General features: G+C 45.6%; 1 protein-coding gene across 9 annotated transcripts in view; it reads left to right on the top strand.

Moving 5' to 3' along the window:
• The window catches only part of STK31 (serine/threonine kinase 31), a 620,303-nt gene that overhangs the window by 201,922 nt on the left and 396,362 nt on the right, over window positions 1-22,019 (top strand). For 8 of the 9 annotated variants that reach the window (XM_033930854.1, XM_033930859.1, XM_033930857.1 and 5 more), the window contains one exon: window positions 1,523-1,681. The exons of the other annotated variant lie outside the window; for it this stretch is intronic. In XM_033930854.1, coding sequence (XP_033786745.1) covers window positions 1,523-1,681 — 159 coding nt within the window. The remainder of the gene's footprint in view (window positions 1-1,522; window positions 1,682-22,019) is intronic. 9 annotated transcript variants of the gene reach the window in all.

Below are 22,019 nucleotides of genomic sequence, written 5' to 3'. Positions count from 1 at the left end.
CCTTCTTCGTCCACTCAAATTTTGGGAGCCCTTTCTTCTCATTTTCCTGCTCAGTTCACTCCGACTCTGAATCTTTGATTTCTTCCAATCTTCATTGTTTTTTTCTTTGGGCTGCATCCATTTCATTTACATCTTTCTCCAGTTTGTTGATTTCTGCCAGGACACCAGCCATTCGTCCTTATTGATATCAAAAGTGGTTTCGTTTTCTTCCCTGGTGTCTTTTTCTCTGCTTGTTTCCACCTTCCTAACCGGTGGTATTTTTCTTTGTTTGATTTAGTCTCGAGTCTATAGCTCTCAGACTTCTTTTTAATGCTATTGCATTTTTTCCCTTGATTTGTCGAGGAGCAACCTCTTTCTGATTTCTTCTCTGGTTCCCAGGCTTCTTCTGTCATCTGGACTATTCCTGTGGTTCTTTCCTGGTTGTTGATGCTACCATTTCTAACAATGCATCAGCTCCACTTGAGTTTATTACCTGGGAAATTGTTTTTCCTTATGTCTCTCAGCTCTGCCAGGGGGATCGGTGAATTTCATGCCCTGCTAGCAGCTTCATCCTTATCAGTCTTTCATCAAGCCAAGGTGATTCTGTGTTCATGTCCACAGTATCTTCTACTATTTTCATTTCACTCAGTCAGTTCTTCTGTCTGTGTTTTTCCTGCACCTTGTTTTTCCTATGAGGATCCTGGCTTTATATGTTTTGTCCTATAAGCGATTTTTTGTCCTTGTTATGCAGGTCGGAGCCGCAGTGATTTTATCCCAACCTTTTCTTTTGATTCAACTCAGTTTGGATATCCTATATTCATGTGAACGATTTTCACTTGGCTTATTGCCTCCCTCTCGTTCTTCTTTTCTCAGACTGGCCTGGCATGGGGATATCGTGTCCCAGTCCCTAAGTTAGAGTTCTAGCAGCTTTTGTTGTTTTCCTTATAGTTACATTAATGATGAACTCTGTACAGCTGCCACCTGGTCCTCAGTTCATTCCTTCACTTCTCACTATTGTATGGTGTTTTTCTCCAGATGGGACGGGCACTTCGGCCATTATGTTTTCCAATTGTATTTCTTTGGCCATCTCTCCCGCCATCCCATCTCTGTTAGCTTGGAGGTTACCCATCAGTGAGAATATGCTGCCTACTTGTCCTGGGATAAAGCACAGTTACTTACCGTAACAGGTGTTATCCAGGGACAACAGGCAGATATTCTTGCAACCCACCCACCTCCCCGGGTTGGCTTCTTAGCTGGCTTATCTTAACTGAGGGACTGTGCGCTTATGTCGGGTGGGAAGACACTCGCGCATACGCAGTGTGGGCATCGGGAACTTTTTTCAAGTTCTTGAAGTGTCCGTACCGAGGCTCCGTTGGTGACGTCACCCATCAATGAGAATATCTGCCTGCTGTCCCTGGATAACACCTGTTACGGTAAGTAACTGTGCTTTATGGTGTACCCAAGTTAATGTCCCAAACTTGTATGGTGGTGTTGTCATGATGATACTGCTGCTGTGTGCATACCTCCGCTTTGTGTCTTGCAGTGCATGGTCACATATATTGACTATGGGAACTCTGAGAATTTAAACAGATCAAATATAGTTGAGCTTCCAGAAAGTTTGCAGTTACCAAGTATTGCGAAAAAGTACAGACTCTGGGGTTTGCAGCTACCATCGAACATGGAGTTATCCCACTTTGACAAAGTAAGTAATATTATAATTGGTAATCAGGCATATATTTTTCAGTGGTATAGAAAATATATATGTGATAACTTTTACTTTTTAATGCAGATTTGAATACATCTTTTGAGTGTACTTCAGTGAAATTTTATTTTATTCTTACAGTAGTCTTCCCATATTTTCAGGAACTGTCAGATATGTTAAAAAATTGGATGTAATAAGGAATCTGTAAACAGATTATTTTTGTAACTTGAAAATGAAAAATGTAAAGACTGCAGTTGAAACCTAACTGTATGTCATGTTCTCTGTAGCAATTTCCTAAGTTAGGACCTCTCTTGGTGAACATGACTACATTAATAGATAGCTAAACCTTGGCCTCAATGTACACGCAGAAAGTCCTTATAAATTTTATGAAATATGCTTTATTGAGCAATAAGGAGATGTTACATTTAGTAGATTTTCTCAGGGGTTTGTTCCTGGGCACAGGCTTTGTTGCAGTAGGTAAAGTAGGAGACTGGAAAGACAGAAGTTTGCAGTGGACTTTGAAGAATAGTTTGGTAAGTTGAGATGATTATTTGGGATGATTCCAGGGGTTAGATGAAGGATCATACAGGTGAGTGATGGATAGCCCAAGGAGAAAAGGAGATGGAGGCAGGAGAGAGAGAGAGAGAGAGCTCTTAACAAAGGGTTTGGAAAGAGCATCCACATGGCAGAGGGAAGGTTGCAGGTGACACCAATGGGAACAGAGCTTGGCCAGAGGAGGCAAGGAAAGGTAATACCTTAACTGACCCATCAGGACATAGGATGTAAAGGAGAGCAAGAAGCACAGAAGTAAGACAAAGTATTCAAGGTTTAGCTGAGAGAGAGGGAGGAGGTCTTACAGGGGAAAGACCACTAGAAACAGAGCTTATATGGGTAAACAGGGGTGGCTGTAGTGGGTATGAGACTACATCACTCACATTGTCTAGTTTAGACACCATAACAGGAAATGACATAGCATTAAGGTTCTATAAATGAGAATAGCATTAAACACATCTTAGAGCCAAGTCCTAAAACTAGTGCAGGGCTTCCAGGGCCATAACACAGTGAGGCAACATAGAAAATATGGCAAATTAATGGCTACATAGAAAATTCTCAGGTTATAAAATAAATTGGAGTAAATCAGAAGTTCTTTCACTTAATGTCCATTGCACAAAAGGATTATTTGAAAAATTCCCCTTTTTATGGAAAGAGGATGGAATAAAGTATTTAGGTATTTGGATAAAAAAATACACTGGAAGAAACTATGAAGGTGAATGAAAATTTTTTATTACAGTGGAATCCTTTACATCTTTCTTGGTGGGGGAGAGTCCAAACTATTAAAATGATGATATTGCCTGTGGTTTGTTATCAAATGAGTATGTTACCAGTTTTTTTTTAAGGGGTCCTTTTATAAAAAGTTAAACAGTATTCTTACAAAATTTATTTGGCTGGGTAAAATTGCTAGAATTTTGTTAGTATCTTTACAAAAGCCAATTACAGAGGGAGGAGTAAATTTTCCAAATTTTTATAGGTATCATCAATCCTATATCTTGCGCCAGGGTATGTATTGGGTCCTGGAGCGCAAAATTACTTCCTATCAATTTCTAAATAGACATAGCCATGCCTCAGAGACTGAATCATCTAGCACACTTTTATGTGTTGCATCTCATCAGTCACAGTTCTCATTCATCGGCAAATGGCTTTTTTAGGTATTTTAAACAATTTTTTAGAGTTTTTTTAATTTTCTTATTTTAAGAAATAAATAAACATTTCTTTAAGAGGATAGTGCAAATTTTAAAAGCACTTATCTTTTTGTAGTCTGCACTAGTTCCCAACGGGGCCACCGTTTCACCCGATGTGGCTTCCTCAGGGGAAAATTTGGCAGTGCAGGACCAGATTCTTACGTATTCTCCGTGGACCTGAAGGTTTGAAAATTTGCAATATCCTCTTAAAGAAATGTTTATTTATTTCTTAAAATAAGAAAATTAAAAAAACTCTAAAAAATTGTTTAAAATACCTAAAAAAGCCATTTGCCGATGAATGAGAACTGTGACTGATGAGATGCAACACATAAAAGTGTGCTAGATGATTCAGTCTCTGAGGCATGGCTATGTCTATTTAGAAATTGATAGGAAGTAATTTTGCACTCCTGTATTTACTGATACTTCCTTAGTACTTGCAATTTGGTCCCACTATGTATTGGGTCCTCCCAGAGCTCATTGAAAATATCCCAGATTGGTTGTGGTTGGAATGGCGACTCATGTTTCCTCTGCGATTGTGTCAGGTTCTCAGTATCAAGATGCCTAGAGTATATAAAGAAAACAGAATTTTAATGGATACATGGAAAACCTTACGATATGTTAACAATTAAACACCTATCCCAATACATAAATCTACAAATCAAACTATATGGCTAAACTCCAAGATTCAAATTGGCGGTTTTAAAGTCATCTGAAAGCATTGGATTATAGCAGGAATACGTACTTTAAATGATGTTTTTTCTAATGGTAAACTGCTTGAATTTTCACAGTTGCAACATAAATTTGGACTTAATAAATCACAAAGTTTTAGATGGTTGCAACTGAAGCAGGCCTTCAGGTGGGGTTCCCTGAATGGAAAAATTTAAATAATCAGTATAGCTTGGAATTCATATGTTTTCAGGTGGACTTCCTGGGACACCAGGCCGCACAATGGTATAAATTGTTATCCCAGGACAAGCAGGCAGCATATTCTCTACATGTGGGTGACGTCATCCACGGAGCCCCGTTGCGGACAGCTTTTCAAGCAAACTTGATTGAAGATCTCAAAGTTTGCTAGTGCTGCCCACGCAAGCGTGCCTTCCTGCTCCACTAGAGGGCGCATCTCCTCCTCATGGTCTTCAGTTCTTAGTTTTCCGCGGAGCCAGAAAGCCCTGTTTCTCTTCTCTGCGTTCTCTAAGTGCCTTTCTAGCACTGCGGCTTCTTTATTTTTTTACGGGAGTCGCTGTGCGGCTTGTTAATTTGTTTTACTGCTCTATTGTCTCTTTTTTTTGTTTTTCGTGTCGTCGTCCGGGGGCTCCCGGTTCGCCATGGCTGCTTGGCCTCGCGGGGCTGTTACCTTCTACACCTATGTCCCGGCCTCTCACCGGGTTTAAGAAGTGCTCCCAGTGCGGTCGGGTTATCTCCATATTGACCCGCACCGCTGGTGTATCCTGTGCCTGGGTGCTGATCACCCGACGGATTCCTGTCCTCGCTGTGCCACGCTTCAACCTCGGGCTCTTCGGCGATATAGGGCCAAGATTGCGGAGCTTTTCGCCATGGAAGCTGCTCCTGCTTCGACCCCGGTCTCGACCTCGTCTTCGGCCTCTGTCTCTACGTCGGCCTCGAAGACCTCGGCCCCGGGAAAGCTTCCTTCGACCTCAAAGGCCTCGGAGGCCTCGACCTCGAAGACCTCGGCTCCGGGTAAGTCCCCTCTTCCTCCTTCAGGTTCAGCTCAGCTACCGAAGAAGCCTTCCTCGGAGTCTCTGGCCATCCAGACGGTGAGTGTAGTCTCGCCGGCCTCGACGAGACCATCCTCCAAATCCTCCAAGCGTGCTTCCACCACACTTGAATACTCATCCTCGAGGTTGCCCTCGGTGGAACGCACTGCTGCACCTGCTTGGCCGAATATGGTTATGCTGCCGATGTTTGAGGAGGTACTGAAGGCTATCATCTCCTCGGAGCTCTCCTCGGCGTTGGCTCAGCTTGCTCTGACCTCAACCTCGCGCGCTGTGGACCAGTCTGAGTGTCGCGTCGAGGTTGCTCGAGGCAAGGCACATCATTCTCGGCGTCTGTCCTCTTCTGATTCCTTGCCTCTTCTATCAAGGCACGTTTCTCCCTTGAGCTGACCTCGATCGAGGCACCGGTCAAGGCGCATTGTGAAGCGTCCACGGGACTTCCCCCCGAAGTGGGGCAGGTCCCCGGGTCTTGACACTACTGGCTCCATTAAGACCTCGGACCTCACTCTGTCCAAGCCGAGTCTCTTGAGGTCGCCGGTCCGGTTGGATTCCCCGATCCGGGAGGAGCCTACCTCGGGGGACCCGGGCTCGTTTTCCTGAGGCTTGTCTTCGGGCCGGGGTTCCCCGGGGCACTGTCCTCGGACCTCGGCGGTCCATGCCTCGAGGTCCTCTCCTCCGGGGACTTCAAGGCGCAAGCTCTCGTCAACGCCTTCTCGTTATTTCAGCGGGGCTTCCTCGGCGTCCATGCTGGTGGATACGGATGTACCACCGCAGTATTCTAGGGAGGGTTCCCCCTCCTTTTTGGCTGCTCTGCGGTCTCGTTCCACCACTCCATCTGGGAAGCACTCTGAGAGCAGGCCCTCTTCCTTCACTCGATTTGTTCAGGATATGGGGAAAGCCTTGCACCTGGACCTCCAGTCGGATTCCAGGTATACTAAGGAGTATTTGGAGGAGATGGAGCTTCCCTACCCCCTTAGGGGATCCTTGCGGATGCCTCTGAATCCGGTGTTGCAGCAGACTTTCTTTCGTAATCTGGAGACGCCCTACGCTATTCCGGCTATTCCCTCCAAAATGGAGTCTTAGTACCAGACGGTGCCTTGCAAAGGGTTTGAGAAGGCGCAGCTCTCTCACCAATCCTTGGTAGTGGAGTCTATCCATAAAGTCTCATCCGTCCAAGGTCTATGCCGCTGTCCCGCCAGGCCGGGAGGGCAGGACAATGGATAAGTTTGGGAGGTGTCTCTATCAGAACTCCATGATGGCGAACCGAGTCTTGAATTATAAGTTTACTTTTACTTCTTATCTCAAGTTGTGCATCAAGTCCCTGCCATCCTTTGAGGACGCTTTGCCTTCTGTGCGCCATGTGGAGTTTCTCGGCAGCTTGTGGATACACTGTCGCAGCTTAGGCTGTACATGTTTCAGGCCTCCTATGATGCATTTGAGCTTTTGTCTAGGGTCTCGGCCTTCGCGGTAGCAATGTGTCGACTGGCGTGGCTCCATATTGTCGATATGGACCCGAACCTGCAGGACAGGTTGGCCAATCTCCCGTGCTTAGGAAACGAGTTGTTCAATGATTCCATCGAGGCTGCCACGAAACGCCTCTCTGAACACGAACGCTCCTTCGCTTCCCTGGTCCGGGCTAAGGCGAAACCTGCCCCACCCATGACCTACCGGCTGCCTCCCCGGCGGTATCCGCAGAAGTCCACGCCGGCGTTTTCTCACCCTCCGCCTTAACGCCCGCAGCAGCAGAGGGCTCCTCCTAAGCCCCAGATCCCCGCTGCGCCTAAGCAGCAGCTGTCTTTTGACTGGCCCGGCGGGAGGTGGTTGGCCCCTTCCGCCTTGGGGGTTCCCCCTCTACCCATCGGGGGACGTCTCCGCGCCTTTTATCAGCGCTGGGCGGAGATTACTGCGGACTCTTGGGTCCTCTCCGTCATTCAGGAGGGGTATTCCCTCAACTTCTGGGCTTTACCTCCAGACAGACCTCCCGGAGAGTCTCTTTCTGACAGGACGCAACTTCCTCTCCTTCTTTTGGAAGCGCGGGCCCTACTTCGCCTGCGGGCTTGTGGAAGAGGTTCCCTCTTGCCAAAGGGGCTCTGGAGTTTATTCTCGGTAATTTCTGGTTCCCAAGAAGTCGAGAGACCTTTGTCCCATCCTGGATCTGCGGAACCTGAACAAGTCTTGGTTTGGAAGAGGTTCCGCATGCTTTCGCTTCCCATTTTGTATCCCTTGATGGATGAGGGGGACTGGTTGTGTTCCCTGGACCTGAAGGAAGCCTACACTCACATCCCAATCCATCCAGCTTCTCGGAGGTTTCTCCGCTTTCAGGTGGGCAGCCTCCACTTGCAATATCGAGTCATCCCATTCGGGCTTGCTTCGTCTCCATGGGTCTTCACGAAGTGCCTCGTGGTGGTCGCGGTGGCTCTGCAGTCGCAGGGCCTTCAGGTTTTCCCGTACCTCGACGATTGACTTATCAAAGCCCCGTCGAGGGAGGGGGTTATTTCAACGACCCGTCAGACTATTATCTTCCTTCAGAGTCTGGGGTTCGAGATCAACTTCCCCAAGTCTCAGTTGTGCCCCTCTCAGTCCCTGCAGTTTATCGGGGCTGTGCTCGACATGGTCTGCCTCCGGTCGTTTCTGCCATCGCCTTGGCAGGCTGTCCTCCTGCGACTGAGTCAGCTGGTGTCTCAGCGGGCTTCGGTCTCAGCCAAGCAGATGATGATTCTCCTGGGAGACATGGCCTCCACCATTCATGTCACACCGTTTGCCCGGTTGCATCTTCGGGTTCCTCAGTGGACCCTGGTTCTCAGTGGCGGCAGGATCGGGATCCCGCTTCTCAACACATTGCGGTGACTCCCTCCTTGAGACGCTCGCTCCGTTGATGGGCCAGCTCTGCCAATCTGTCCAGAGGTTTGCTCTTTCTCGTACCCCTGCATCAGTTCTGACGGACTCCTTGGCATACGCTTGGGGGGCGCACCTCGACGGCCTGCGGACTCAGGATCCTTGGTCGAGTGCGGAACGTCACTGGAGTTCTGGGCCATTTTCAATGCCTTGGTGGCTTTTTGTCATTTGCTGCAGGATTCCGTTGTCCTGGTGCATATGGACAACCAGGTGGCGATGTATTATGTGAACAAGCAAGGGGGTATGGGTTCCCTGTCGCTTTGCAGGGAAGCCCTTCATATTTGACAGTGGGCGTTATGCCACAACATCTTCCTTCGGGCGGTGTATATCCAGAACGAGCGGAATTGTCTGGCAGACAAGTTGAGCCGCCTGCTTCAGCCGCACGAATAGTCACTCAATTCTCTAACTCTGCGACAGGTTTGTTCGGTGGGGAACGCAACAGGTCGATCTGTTCGCTTCGCCCTCAATCACAAGTTGCCTCGATTTTGCTCGAGGATATACTCCCCGGATCGTCTCGAGGCGGATGCTTTCCTTCTCGATTGGACGGGCAGGTTCCTCTATGCGTTCCCTCCCTTTCCTCTGCTTCTCAGAACTCTGGTGCATCTCAAGTCAGTCCGTGCCACCATGATCTTGATATCTCCTCGGTGGCCCCGGCAACCGTGGTTCTCCCTGCTCCTTCAACTAAGTGTCAGGGAACCTCTGCTTCTTCCTGTTTTTCCTTCTCTGCTGTCTCAGAGTCGGGGTTCGCTGTTGCATCCCAATCTGCAGTCTCTACACTTAACAGCTTGTTTCCTCTCCACGTGCCTCCCTCCTTAGGCTTCTCCCAGTCAGTGCGGGATGTTCTCGAGGCCTTTAGGAAGAGCTCCACTCGTCAATGTTATTCTCAAAAATGGACCAGATTTGCGGCGTGGTGTGCTGAGCACCGCATGGATCCGCCCTCGGCCTCTTTGTCTTTGGTGCTGGATTATCTGTTCCATTTTTCTCGGTCTGGCCTCAAATCGACATCTATTCGAGTCCACCTCAGTGCGATTGCTGCCTTTCATCAGCCGCTTGATGGGAAACCGCTATCTGTCCATCCGGTGGTTTCCTGCTTTATGAAGGGCCTTCTCAATGTTCATCCTCCGCTCAAGCCCCCTCCGGTGGTTTGGGATCTTAATATGGTTCTGGCTCAATTGATGAAACCTCCGTTTGAGCCCATTGATAAGACTCCTCTGAAGTTTCTCACTTGGAAGGTGGTGTTCTTAGTTGCTCTCACGTCTGCCCGCAGAGTCAGTGAGCTGCAAGCTCTGGTTGTGGATCCGCCTTTTACTGTATTTCATCATGACAAGGTGGTTCTTCGCACTTATCCTAAGTTCTTGCCTAAGTTGGTTTTGGATTTCCACCTCAACCAATCTATTGTTCTTCCGGTGTTTTTTCCGAAGCCCCACTCTCATCCTGGTGAAGTGGTGCTTCACACGCTTGACTGTAAGAGGGCGTTAGCCTTTTACCTGCGACGCACCAAGTCGCATCGGACGACTCCTCAACTTTTCATCTCGTTTGATCCTAATCGGTTGGGCCGCCCTGTTTCCAAGCGCACCTTATCCAACTGATTAGCTACTTGTATTTCCTTTTGTTACACTCAGGCTGGTCTCTCGCTGCATGGTCGGGTCACAGGACATAGAGTCCGAGCGATGACGACGTCTGTCACTTTCTTCAGGTCCACGCCTATTGAGATCTGCAAGGCTACCACTTGGTCTTCGGTTCATACCTTCACCTCTCACTACTGTTTGGCTGCCTTTTCCAGGCGTGACGGCCAGTTTGGCCAGTTGGTTTTGCGTAATCTGTTTTCCTAAATTGCCAACTTTCCCTCCTTCCCTTTTTGGTTAGTTTGGAAGTCACCCAAATGTAGAGAATGTGCTGTCTGCTTGTCCTGGGATAAAGCACAGTTACTTACCGTAACAGGTGTTATCCAGGGACAGCAGGCAGATATTCTCGCAACCCTCCCACCTCCCCGAGGTTGGCTTCTTTGCTAGCTATCTGAACTGAAGACCACGAGGAGGGGATGCACCCTCTAGTGGAGCTGGAAGGCACGCATGCATGGGCAGCACTAGCAAACTTTGAGATCTTCAATCAAGTTTGCTTGAAAAGCTGTCCGCGACGGGGCTCTGTGGATGACGTCACCCACATGTAGAGAATATCTGCTTGCTGTACCTGGATAAAAACTGTGCTTTAGCTGAATTTGCAAATAAAAAAACAAAAACTGGTCTTAGGGATATTTGGAGTATTGAGATTAAGCACCAAATTTCTGCGTCTCAATGGCCAAGAATTTGGTCTTGGAGGTTGAGATGTACAATGTTGGCATCTATGAAACAAACATGGTTTTTTCTGTTACATAGAGCATTCTGGACCCCAGTTCGTTTACAGAAGTTAGATAGCTCTAAGTCGAATAGATGTTGGCATTGTCATCTCGAAGCAGGGACTTTAGATCATTTATTGTTCTATTGTCCGTTTATTTTGTCATTTTGGAATTCAATATGGGGCCATATTAACTGTCTATTGGAAAATCCAATGGCATTGTCTTATGATACGGTATTATTTGGCATGGTCATGAGGGCTAAAAGCCAAATATCATCTAAAAACAACAGGCTTTTATTAATTATGATAGGAGTCGCCATACAACAAATTACAAACAATTGGAAGAATTGTAAAAGGCTTAATTATAGTTTTTGGTGGAATTCACTATGTCATATGTACAAAATGGAAAGGACATTGGCCATTCAGAAAGGAAATTTTAAGAGGTTTCAGGAGATTTGGGAGCCATTAGCAAAATACTGTAATGTTTAAATAGTGTTTTTCCCTTTAAATATGCACATCCAGGTGGGGGGAGGTGGGGGGTGGGAATTTTGAATAACTGATATGGGGTAATTATAAATATTTATGTGTGGATATTGTGATTGTTTAGGGGGGAGGGGGATATAATTCTGAAATGAATATTATAAGACTATTAAGTGTGGAATTTGGATATAAAATGTTTGTATTTACTGTGACACTTATTGTAAGTATTGAAAATAATAAAGAATTGAAAAAAAAAAAGAAAAAAAAGCCAAATTTAGGGTGAACAAAATAGTGAGTATTAGAATAGGGTATAAAAACTGTCAAGTTCTTGAACTATCCCCCAATCCAGCTTCTGGCATAGGCAAAATATGTAGAAAAAGGCGCCTTACTCCCTTAAGTCAAAATCCGGCCCACAAAATGTTCCATTAAGGGGCAGGAGTGATCTCCACACATTTCTGCCACACATGTAGGGTAAGCACAGGATAGACTATAGTGGGACTAGAGTTTCGCTATTAAAGGAGTGGGGCTTGGCAGAGAGCAGATTTTTGGCATTTTGATTCTGCTGGGGCTGAAGGGTTAGGTGCCCCCCCCCCCCCTGATATTCATGATTTTGTATCATAACAGTTCAATAATGAGGCTTTTCAATTTTTGCGTGTAATTTTCTATACTTAGAAGTTTCACACCTCCCAAACTCTTTTGAATAAACTTTGAAAAAGTGTATTTCATTCATAAAATAGAACAAAATGCTGAAATTCCAATACATGTTTTTTTTTTCTCTAATGCAATAGACATCATTCTAGAACTGTTGGCTAGTTAATCTCTCGTTATGAGATTCTGTGTAGAGATCCTTATTTACATTTTTTCCTCCCCACCCCCCTTCATTCTGGGCTGTCGTGCAAGTGTTCAGTTTCACTCTCTACACATGAGATGGTAGGAGCCTGTCTCTTCTGTTTCTGTATATTTTCTTTACTTTCGGGCTTTATTATCCTGTTGTGAGGCTTTTTAGTGCTGCAGAGACTTTGGGACATCTTTGGCTGCAGAAGGATGCAGCCTCTAAAGGTCTGCAGCCATGGGGCAGTCTGCTTTTGCAGGCACCTGCTTGGCCAGCCTGCATTAACAGTCCAGTTGCTCAGGGACCGTTCCATTGGGAGTAAAGCTTGCTCCATAATTTGTCCGCAGAGAGCTTGAGCTCATGCTGAGTAGCCCTGTAGAGGCTTTTTTTTTTTTTTTTCTGGGATTGGGGCTGATTGCTTTTCCAATCCCCGTTCATGTATGTTGCATGTGCTTGCTGCTTGAAGTTGTGCCATAATCCAGGAGTAGATCCTAACACAGATCATCAGTTCCTTATGTTCTGTATGATCTCTTCAGAGTTCTCAGCAAAGTCACCTCTTATGCCATGCCATTTCCACCCGCAGAATGCTATGGATCAGACAGTGGGAAAGGATTCTTCCTCCAAGACTACTCTGAGCAAATTGCCCTTTGATGGGCATTACTCTTTGGCATGGGGCGGGACGATCTTATGGCCATCGTGCAGGATCGTAAGCCAAAGTCTCTTTCGGACAGCAGACCAAGGTCCCCCAGGGGAGTCAGGGCGGGCTAATTTTCATGGCTCTAGGAGATTTCATCAGTACTTGGAAGGTCTTCTTGGCTAGAGATCTTATCAAGGCAAAGAGGAGGAGCCAAGCATCCCCAGTCATCAGGATTGTGCTCCACAGTGGCTTCCAAGAAGCAGTTATGATGCCAAGGCAACAGCCATACCTTTACAAGTAGGTGGCAGGTTGATGGTTTATTTGAAGAAGTTAGCGGGGATCACCTCAGACTGTTAGGTACTGGACCTCATTCAGGAGGGGGTATAAGTTCGAGTTCTGTCGTCCCCTTCCAGACTTCTTTGTAGGTTCTCCAGTGGGAAGACCAGAGAAAGATGTCAGTGTTCGGGCTACTTTACAGAGTCTACTGGACCTAGTAGCCATTGAACCCATACCAGATGATGAGCCGGGATTAGGCAGATACTCCATATACTTTATCATGCCCTAAAGAGACTCGGAATAATAATAATAATTTTAATCTTATATACCGCCAAATCATTAGTTCAAGGCGTTTTACAGCAAGAAGGAATTGCACAAACAGTGAATTACTTACATAAGCATATCAAAATTTCTCAGAAAATACAAAATGGCAATTAAGTCACATATTTATCAAACAGATAAGACTGGAGACTGATCCTAGATCTGAAAGCGGTTAATTTGGCACACAAGATACTGTGTTTCCTCATGGGAATGGTGAGGTTGGTCATTGCCTCAGTAATGCCAGGAGAATTTCTTGCCTCTCTGGATCTGACAGACACCTATCTGCTCATCCCCATTTTTCTGGATTACAAGACATTCGTGAGGTTCCACGTTCTGGAACAACATTGCTAGTTCTCAGCCCTTGTTTGGGCTGGCTACAGTGCCACTTACCTTCACTAAGATGATGGTTGTAGTAGCAGCACATCTTTGCAAGGAAGGGATACAGGTTCATCCTTACCTGGATAATTGGCTAATCCGGTCTTCGTCTGAAGCTGAAGGAAAAACAGCAGTGGCGTGTGTAATCAAACTTCTGCAGAGTATTTCTGTAATGAAAGCAAAAACAAAAACTGTGGATACAGATGTTCTGGAGATAATTTATTAAACACTGACATATTAAACCTTGAAAATTCAATTAAAAAAGTACAATGCTAAAAAATATGGTGATAAAAATCCACCCAGACCCTACACGGTCCGTGTTTTTCAGCGAATACGCCTTCCTCAGGGGTCCAATGGTTTGCAAACTCACATATAAAGAATTGGACTGAAAACAGTCTATTGTCTTTAAATGTGTGAGCAAAGAACACCGCAGACAAGCTGAAGTAGCAAAAAAAAAAAAAAAAAAAAAGCTAAAGTCTTTCTGTAACCCATGCAGATCCTGAAGTACTGGGGCATACATTTCAACACGAAGGAGAACAGTTTTTTTCCTGCCAGAAGCCTGCAAAGAAAAGCTCATGCATCAGATCCGAGACTTTTGGGACACCGACAGCTTGGCATTACAGGTGTTGGGATCATTGGTGGCAACCATAGATGTAGTACCTTGGGAAAGAGCACACTTGCACCCTCTTCAGGAGGTGCTCCATTCCTTTTGGTCTCCGCAAACAGATGCATTGCAGATGCCCTTACCTTAGACGAAAGAAGCGTGCATTGGTCAACTGGCATTCCCCGGTCTCTATCCTGGGGAATGCCATTTCGCATCGCCACTTGGGTTATACTGTTGAGAAACGACAACCTGTATGTTTGGGGAACATGTTGCAACGGGCATCCCGTGTAGGGACATTAGTCGGCATCTCAGAGGAAGCAGTCAATCAACTGGGCCATTTGTGTAGCAATGAAATGCGCTCAGGAATTGTCTGCAGAGCCGAACGGTGAGATTCTTCTTCGACAATGCAACGGCGATCTATGTCAGTTGACAAGAAGGCACTAAAAGTGTACCTCTACAGTTTGCAGAGACCCACCTGTTGCCTCTCTTAGCGGCACATGTCAAGGGAGTAGACAATGTGCAATCAAATTTTCTCAGCTGACAGATCTTATGTCCCAGAGAATGGGTTCTATCCCAGGAGGCAATCGACTGGATTATGAGTTGGAGGGGACACCCAATGTTCAATCTGATGGCATCGGCAACCAACAGGAAAGCAGTTTGGGTCTTCAGCCAGAGATACAAACCTAGAATCGTCAAGTTGGACACCCTGGTGATGCCATGGCCAGAGGCAGGGCTTCTGAACATGTACCCTCCATGACCCATTATAGGCAGAGTTCTGAGGAGAATAAGGTTGCACCTGGGGCTGGTTATGTGGAGCTGAATTGACCGAGGCAGTGTGGTATACATATCTGGTCCTCTACAGAGGGACCAAGGTCTTGCACTGCCCTGTCATCCAGGTTATTCATCCAGGGTCTAGACGCCCTGGAGGATCCAGAATGTCTTGTTAGAAACATAGAAACATAATGGAAGAAAAAGGTCAAATGACCCATCCAGTCTGCCCATCTGCAGAATGCCCATCTGCAGTAACTGTTATCTCTTCCTCTTTCTAAGAGATCCCACGCATTCTTGTATTCAGACACAGTCTCTGTGTCCACCACCTCTTCCAGGAGACCATTCCATGCATCCACCACCCTTTCTGTAAAAAAGTATTCCTTAGATTACTTCTGAGCCTATCATCTCCTAACTTCATCCTATGCCCTCTAATTTCAGAGCTTCCTTTCAAATGAAAGACTCGACTTATGCTCATTTAAACCACGTAGGTATTTAAACATCTCTATCATATCTCCCTGCTCCCACCTTTCCTTCGAAGTATACACATTGAGATCTTTATGTCTGTCCCCATAAGCCTTATCATGAAGACCACACACCATTTTAGTAGCCTTCCTCAACCTTTTTATATCTTTTAGAAGGTGGGGTCTCTAGAATTGTACCCACTATTCTGAGGTCTCACCAGAGTCTTATACATGGGCATCAATACCTCCTTTTTCCTACTGGCCACACCTCTCCCTATACACCCTAGCATCTTTCCAGCTTTTGCCATCACCTTTTCAACCAACCAGTTTGGCCACCTTAAGATCATACCCCTATCAAAACGAGAGAGTAAATCTAAAGATAAGATTTTTTTATTCACGAATTTATAGCAACAAAAAAATCTTTATAAAGATTAAGAAAAATGAAAATATATCTAATAAATGTTAATAGTGCTCAGTAAAACACCCTAAATACTGGTAATGGTATTATGTAGACAGTGTACCTCACATCATTGCACCCAGCCTACCTCCCTAATCGCTGGATATATAGCACAATTATTCGTCAAGCAAAAAGATGTATGTTACTTATCTTGAATGTAGAGTATGCTGTAGGTTCACAGGTGGTATAGATGATTCAGGTGGTATAGATGACTCATTAACTGTTCCGTTGTCGGTATACCAAAGTAAATCCCTTCAGTGAAACTTGTGTCCAAAAATAATATACAAAAAAATTAAAAACTAATAATCCACATCTATATCAAAAATTCTTCTAAACTTATAATTCATTCCATATTGAATTCATCAATGAATTGGTTATTTCTTCAACACAGATCGTGTTTCGTGTTGACTTTCTCAAGAAGACTATCAATCCAAGGAGCAAGATGAGCAATGTTTATATATCCCAGGATGAGCAATGTTTATCAATAATAATAAAACGCTAAGCGCGTATGCGCACTCGCGCCGCGTGTTCCCTGATCTGTCGCGCTGTGGCGGCATGAGTGCGCATGCGCTAGATGGTGCAGAGTGAGGTACCAGCACTTATGGGAAGGAGAGCAGGCCCAGAATTCGGCAGAGAGCAGACACCGAAAAGGACTCGGCATAGTGGAAGATGGACAAACTGAAATCTGAAGTTGGTTGTTTGGGGGGGGAGAGGCGCTCGCCCCATCACACTCCCCATCTGCTGCAGCCTAGTAGCTCCTACCACAACCTTCCCCCCTCAATCGCCTATGCCGGCTCAGGTTCCCGCCGCAGTGGAGGGAGGAAAAAGCCTATGACCCCTTCTCCCCTTCCCTCTCTTCACGGTTTGTCTACCAGCGCCTCTTTTTTGCTCTCCGCTCACCTTTCTTCCGTTGACTCCGAGAGGGCGCAGCGCGGGTGTGTGGAAGGAGGGTGGGGGGGAGTGACTGGTACAGTCGGCTGGGGAGGGAAGCACTTTAGTCCATGGGTGGTGAAGGGAGCGACACTCCGCGGCTTGACTGGGCAAGTTGGTTGGCGTGTACAGGAGGGGTGGGGGACGGCCGGGCAGGGGTTTCTGCTAACGGGGAGTTGAATGAGAGACGCGGACAAGGCAAACACTAAAGAGAATGAGCAGCAGGCTCCCGTCCCTACAGGCTCACAGGGGCGAGCATAGTGTCCTGTGTTTTTTTTTCTTTTTTTTCAGTGAAGGATATTGCAAATAGGAGCCAGGCTGTGCATGCTGAGCACCCGACTAATGCGCAAGTGGGGTTCCCCCCCCAACACTGTGCCTAGGAAGGAGTCATTTATATTGTGTTTAGCGCCCTCATTTATTTTGAAAGGTCAGTTTGCGTGCCTCATCCGAGTCTAAAAGCAAACTGCAGACATGACAGGACCCAGAGGAAATAAGTGAGACCCCCCCCAAGCGCCTTGCAGCGCTAATTCAAAGGGAGGGCCTGTTAATGCTATTTACGCAGACAGAGGGGGCAGTAAAAGGGAGGCGTACTGCTGGACTGGGGGAGCAGGAAAGAGGGGTTGATGGAAAGGGGAAGAGGTGCTGATGGACAGGGGGGGCAGAAAAAGGAAGTGAGGCATGGATAGGGGGGAGGTAAAACAAAGGGAGAAGGGCTGCTGCTGGATAAGGGGAGCAGTGAAGGGGTGGAGGTGGACACAGGGGAGGTAAAAGGAAGGGAGAATGGACAGGGAGAGCACGCAAGGGGTGGTGGTGGACAGCCAAGGAAAAAAAAAAGACAGAAATACAGAAAGTGGCTAAGGAGAGAGAGAGAGAGAGAAAGAAATAGACAGACACACACACATATATTCTAGCACCCGTTAATGTAACGGGCTATAAGACTAGTGTATATATATATATATATATATATATTTCAAATTTTAAATTATGCTAATAACTGAAGAATCAAACAATGATATCAGGCTAACATATCAGGTGGGAGAAGAAAACAGGTAGCAACTTACTCATACAGCAGACATTACATTACATTAGTGATTTCTATTCCGCTTGTACCTTGCGGTTCAAAGCGGATTACATAAGAAGAAGCTGGACATTTCCAGGAGGGTACATGACATTTAGGGTAAGACATAGTTACAGAATGAGTATAGACTTGGTAACATTGGATGAGAGCAGTTATATTACATTACATATCAAATCTTTTTCCGGTTTTTGGTCGGTTGAGGATTTGGTGTCAGGGAGTGGGTAACCTGGTCGGTGTATGTGGAAGAGGAGATTAGGTGTTATGAATATGCTTTTTGAAAAGTAGCGTTTTGAGTTCTTTGCGGAATGCTTTGAAGTCAGATGTTGAGGTTAATAATCTGGTTATGGAGGGTTCGAGTTTTGCTGCATGCGTTGCTATGAGGTTATCGTAAAGCTTTTTACGATGAGTGCCGTTGAGTGGTGGGTATGAGAATGGTGTCAGTGTTCTTCTTATTCTGGGTGGAAGGTTCCGGTGTAGGCGATCGATTAGATAGGCAGGTGCTGAACCGTTGAGTACTTTGAAGATTAGACAGTATAGTTTGAATTGGATTCTGGCTCTGATCGGTAGCCAATGTGAGTCTAGGTAGGCGTTAGTTATGTGGTCATATTTTCCGAGGGAATAGATTAGTCTGAGAGCCGTGTTCTGAATGGTCTGTAGTTTTTTGATCATTTTTGTAGGACATGGTAGATATAGGATATTGCAGTAGTCCACAAGTCCTAGTACCAGGGATTGAACAATGATCCTGTAGTGTTCTTTGTCGAAGAATTTCCTTATTTTTCGTAAGTTGCGCATTGTGAAGAATGCTTTTTGGGTAGTTTTGTTGATGTGGGTAGACATGATGTGAACAGACTGAAACTAGGTCACATGATTGTACCACAGAATGTTGGGATTTAAATGCCATCAGCTACTAGCTAACACAAAACACCTGCAAAAAAAATCAGCAAAATCCAACAACTTTTCAAAAAATTAGCATCATAATTTGACCCATTCAATCTCTTTATTGAGACCACTAGGGGTCACAGTCTGCCTTGCAAAAGTCAGACGCTGCTCTTGTTACCATATATAAAAAACTCAGATGTCACCACTCCTAGGGAAATAGAATTGTTTGATTACACAAAACTTTAAGTCTTTCAGTCCATGTTGACCCTCCAGCCAGTTCTTTTACCAGAGGGGATTCAATTTTATTTGTACGAATGCAGTTAAGGTGTTCTGCAATTCTAATCTTTATAGCTCTTTTCGTTGGCCCAATGTATAGCTTCGGGCATGGGCAGAAAATTCCATAAATCACTTGCATAGAGTTGCAGTTGTTGTTCCCCTTGATGAAACATAATATTCACATTAAGTATCAAAATCTGCTTCACATTCAGCACATAGGGACACTAACAGCGTGCACCACAACTATGATGCCCCCTGTTGATCTGAATTACTGTTATTCATAAATTTGTTTGTATTCTTGAGACAATCACTGAGATTTTTCCCTCGTTTAAAAGCAAACTGGGGTATCTCAGCAAACTCTGAATGATAATGTGAAATGTCTATGTTTATGAATTGTGGTTTGAATTTAATTAGAGATGGGGGGGGAATGGCAAAATACATGTGACTCTTATGGTCAGGTTGGTTACTGTGATTATTAGGTATTAATAGCCATTCACGATCTGCATGATTTGCTCATTTCACAGCCTTTTTAATCACTGGTGTGGGATAACCACTCCGATGAAAGCGCTTAAGATCATCACATACATCCAAGCCCCGCTCTTCTGTTGTGCACATATGTTCTTTACCCCTAAACTGTACTGTTCCCTCAGGTTTTTGCAGCCCAGATGCATGATCTTGCATTTGTTAGCATTAAATTTTAGCTGCCAAATTTCAGACCATTCTTCAAGCTTTGCTAGGTCTTTTTTTTTTCCTGTTCACACCATCCGGGGTGTCTACTCTATTGCAGATTTTGCTATCATCAGCCCTTTAGCAATATTGCTTATAAAAATGTTAAAAAGAACCTTCCCAAAAACAGAACTTTGAGGCATATCATTGGTAACATCCCTTTCCTCAGAGTGATCTTCATTGACCACTACCCTCCGTCGCCTTCCATTCAACGAGTTCCTGACCCAGCCCCTTCACTTTGCGGTCAATCCCGAGGGCACTCAGTTTATTTATTAGATGTCTGTGTGAATCTCAAGCAGAAGCCGCTTGGCAGGAGATGATGGTGGCCCTTAATCAAGGGGTGGACCTGTCAGTGCACTGTCTCTTCAAACTGACAGTATTTCTGGAATTTACCGTATTTTTTGCTCCATAAGACACACTTTATCCCAGGACAAGCAGGCAGCAATTCTCACATATGGGTGATGTCATCAGCGGAGCCCGGATGCGGAAGCTCGCAAGCAGACTTGCTTGAAGAAAACTCGAAGTTTCGAGTTGACCGCACCGCGCATGCACTAGTGCCTTCCCGCCCAGCGTAGGGTGCGTCTCCTCAGTTCTCTGTTTTCTGCGGAGCCGAGAAATCCGTCTTTGACTCTCTGCGTTTAACTTCGTTATTCGTGCCTTCTCTGAACCGTGGTTTGTATTTTTTTCTTCACGAATTGCTGTTCTTACTTTATTTCTTTTATTTCTAGTTAAAAAAAAAATAATAATTTTTTTCAATCTTCTATCCGTCTGCCGGGGCAGGCTGCTCGGCCACAGTCCAAGGGCTTTGATCTTACGGCGGCTGTTTTCCTCTATGTCCTGGCCTGTCACGGGCTTCAAGAAGTGTAGCCAGTGCCAGCGTGCGATTTACCTTACGGATCCACACCGTCGGTGCCTCAAGTGCCTTGGGCCGGAACATCACCTGAAGTCGTGCGAGTGCTGTGCTACTCTTCAACCTCGAGCCCTTAAATGTCGTCATCTTTTGGTGGAGAAGCTGTTCGGGATGGATTCTTCCTCCGATCCCTCGACATCAAAGGCGTCTTGGACCGAGCTCCTCCTGCTTCTACTGCTTTCACCTCGAGCCTCATCAGACCTTCATCGTTTGCAGCGGCTCTCTCTTCGACACCTGCTATATCTTCCCCTGTTTCCTCAGGTCAGATAGCTCAGCAGAAAGTTCCAGTGGTGGTGCTTAAAGTGCCTAAGACTTCCAAGTCGAAGCATATTTACACTGCCTCGGTGGAACCTCCAGCCAAGGCAGGTGGTCCGGTTTCAGACGCTGATCCATCCTTGCCGGCTTCTTTCCAGACCATGTTGGAGAAGCAATTCATTCAGTTCCTTACTAATATAATAATAATAATAATAATTTTATTCTTGTATACCGCCATACCCAAAAGGTTCTAGGCGGTTCACATTCATTAATTACAGTCCGCGGTGATACACGGATTTACAATATATTGACAAACTTACAAATTTACACAAATTACAAAATATTGACAAAATTACAAATTTACAGAGTTGTAACGAAGTTACAGAACTGTCAAAACTACAAAATTACAGAATTGTAACAAAAAATTACAAGCGATGAAGAGGGGGGGGGCGAGAGGAAAAAAACTATAGCTGAGATTTAGCAGGGGTAGAGGTAAGACAGAAGGAAGGGTTGGTACGCGCTAGCGAGTGTGAGATCAAGTGTGGAGGGGGGGAGAGTGGGAAGGGGGAGAAGCCGGTGGTAAATGGGATTGAGATCCCTGTTCACGGAAGAGGTGCGTTTTGAGGAGTTTTCTAAAACTAAGGTAAGAGGGGGCCTCAAGTATTATTTGGGCAAGCCAAGGGTTCAGCTTAGCCGCCTGGTAAGCAAAGGTTTTGTTGAGAAATCTATTGAAGTGGCATAATTTTATGGGTGGGAAGGCGAATATGGGACCGAAGCTTCTTCCTCTCATCCAGCCTGGGCATTCAGCAGGCTCCCACGAGGTCGATCCGCTTCCTTTGCCTCAGTCTGAGCTTACACACTCTTTGCAGGGAGCAGATTCTCTGCGAGTGTCTGGTCTGGCATTCAAGCATGTGAAGCAAGGAGCAGAATGTTTGCAAGTGCCTCGGCAGGAATCCTCACACTCTATATAAGGAGCAGAGTCTTTGGGAGTGCATCGAGGTTCCTCCATCAAGCCTCTGGAGCTTCGATCTACAGCCTCCAGTCCTATCCATTCTTTGGTGGCATCGTCTGCTTCAGTCTCCGAGGCGAAGTCTCCTCGATCTTCGAGATCTGCTTCCAAGCACCGTTCTCACCGACGATCGAGGCCTTCATCGAGTCATACTTCCAAGCATAGTTCTTCTTCTAAAGAACGTCCCTCTTCAACTAAGCCTCGCTCTACTCCTACTTCGACTAGACCGCCGACACCTCACTCGAAGTCTCCACTTCCGAACCTCATCTCCAACACCTCCACAGGGAAGTGATTCCACATAACCATCAGCCTTTCCATAAATTATTTCCTTAGATTACTTCTGTTTATTACCATTCACCT

The sequence above is a fragment of the Geotrypetes seraphini genome, chromosome 2, assembly GCF_902459505.1.
Source record: "Geotrypetes seraphini chromosome 2, aGeoSer1.1, whole genome shotgun sequence".
Taxonomy (NCBI): domain Eukaryota; kingdom Metazoa; phylum Chordata; class Amphibia; order Gymnophiona; family Dermophiidae; genus Geotrypetes; species Geotrypetes seraphini.
Note: the sequence above shows the minus strand (reverse complement) of the source record. Positions and strands in the feature narration are given on the sequence as shown.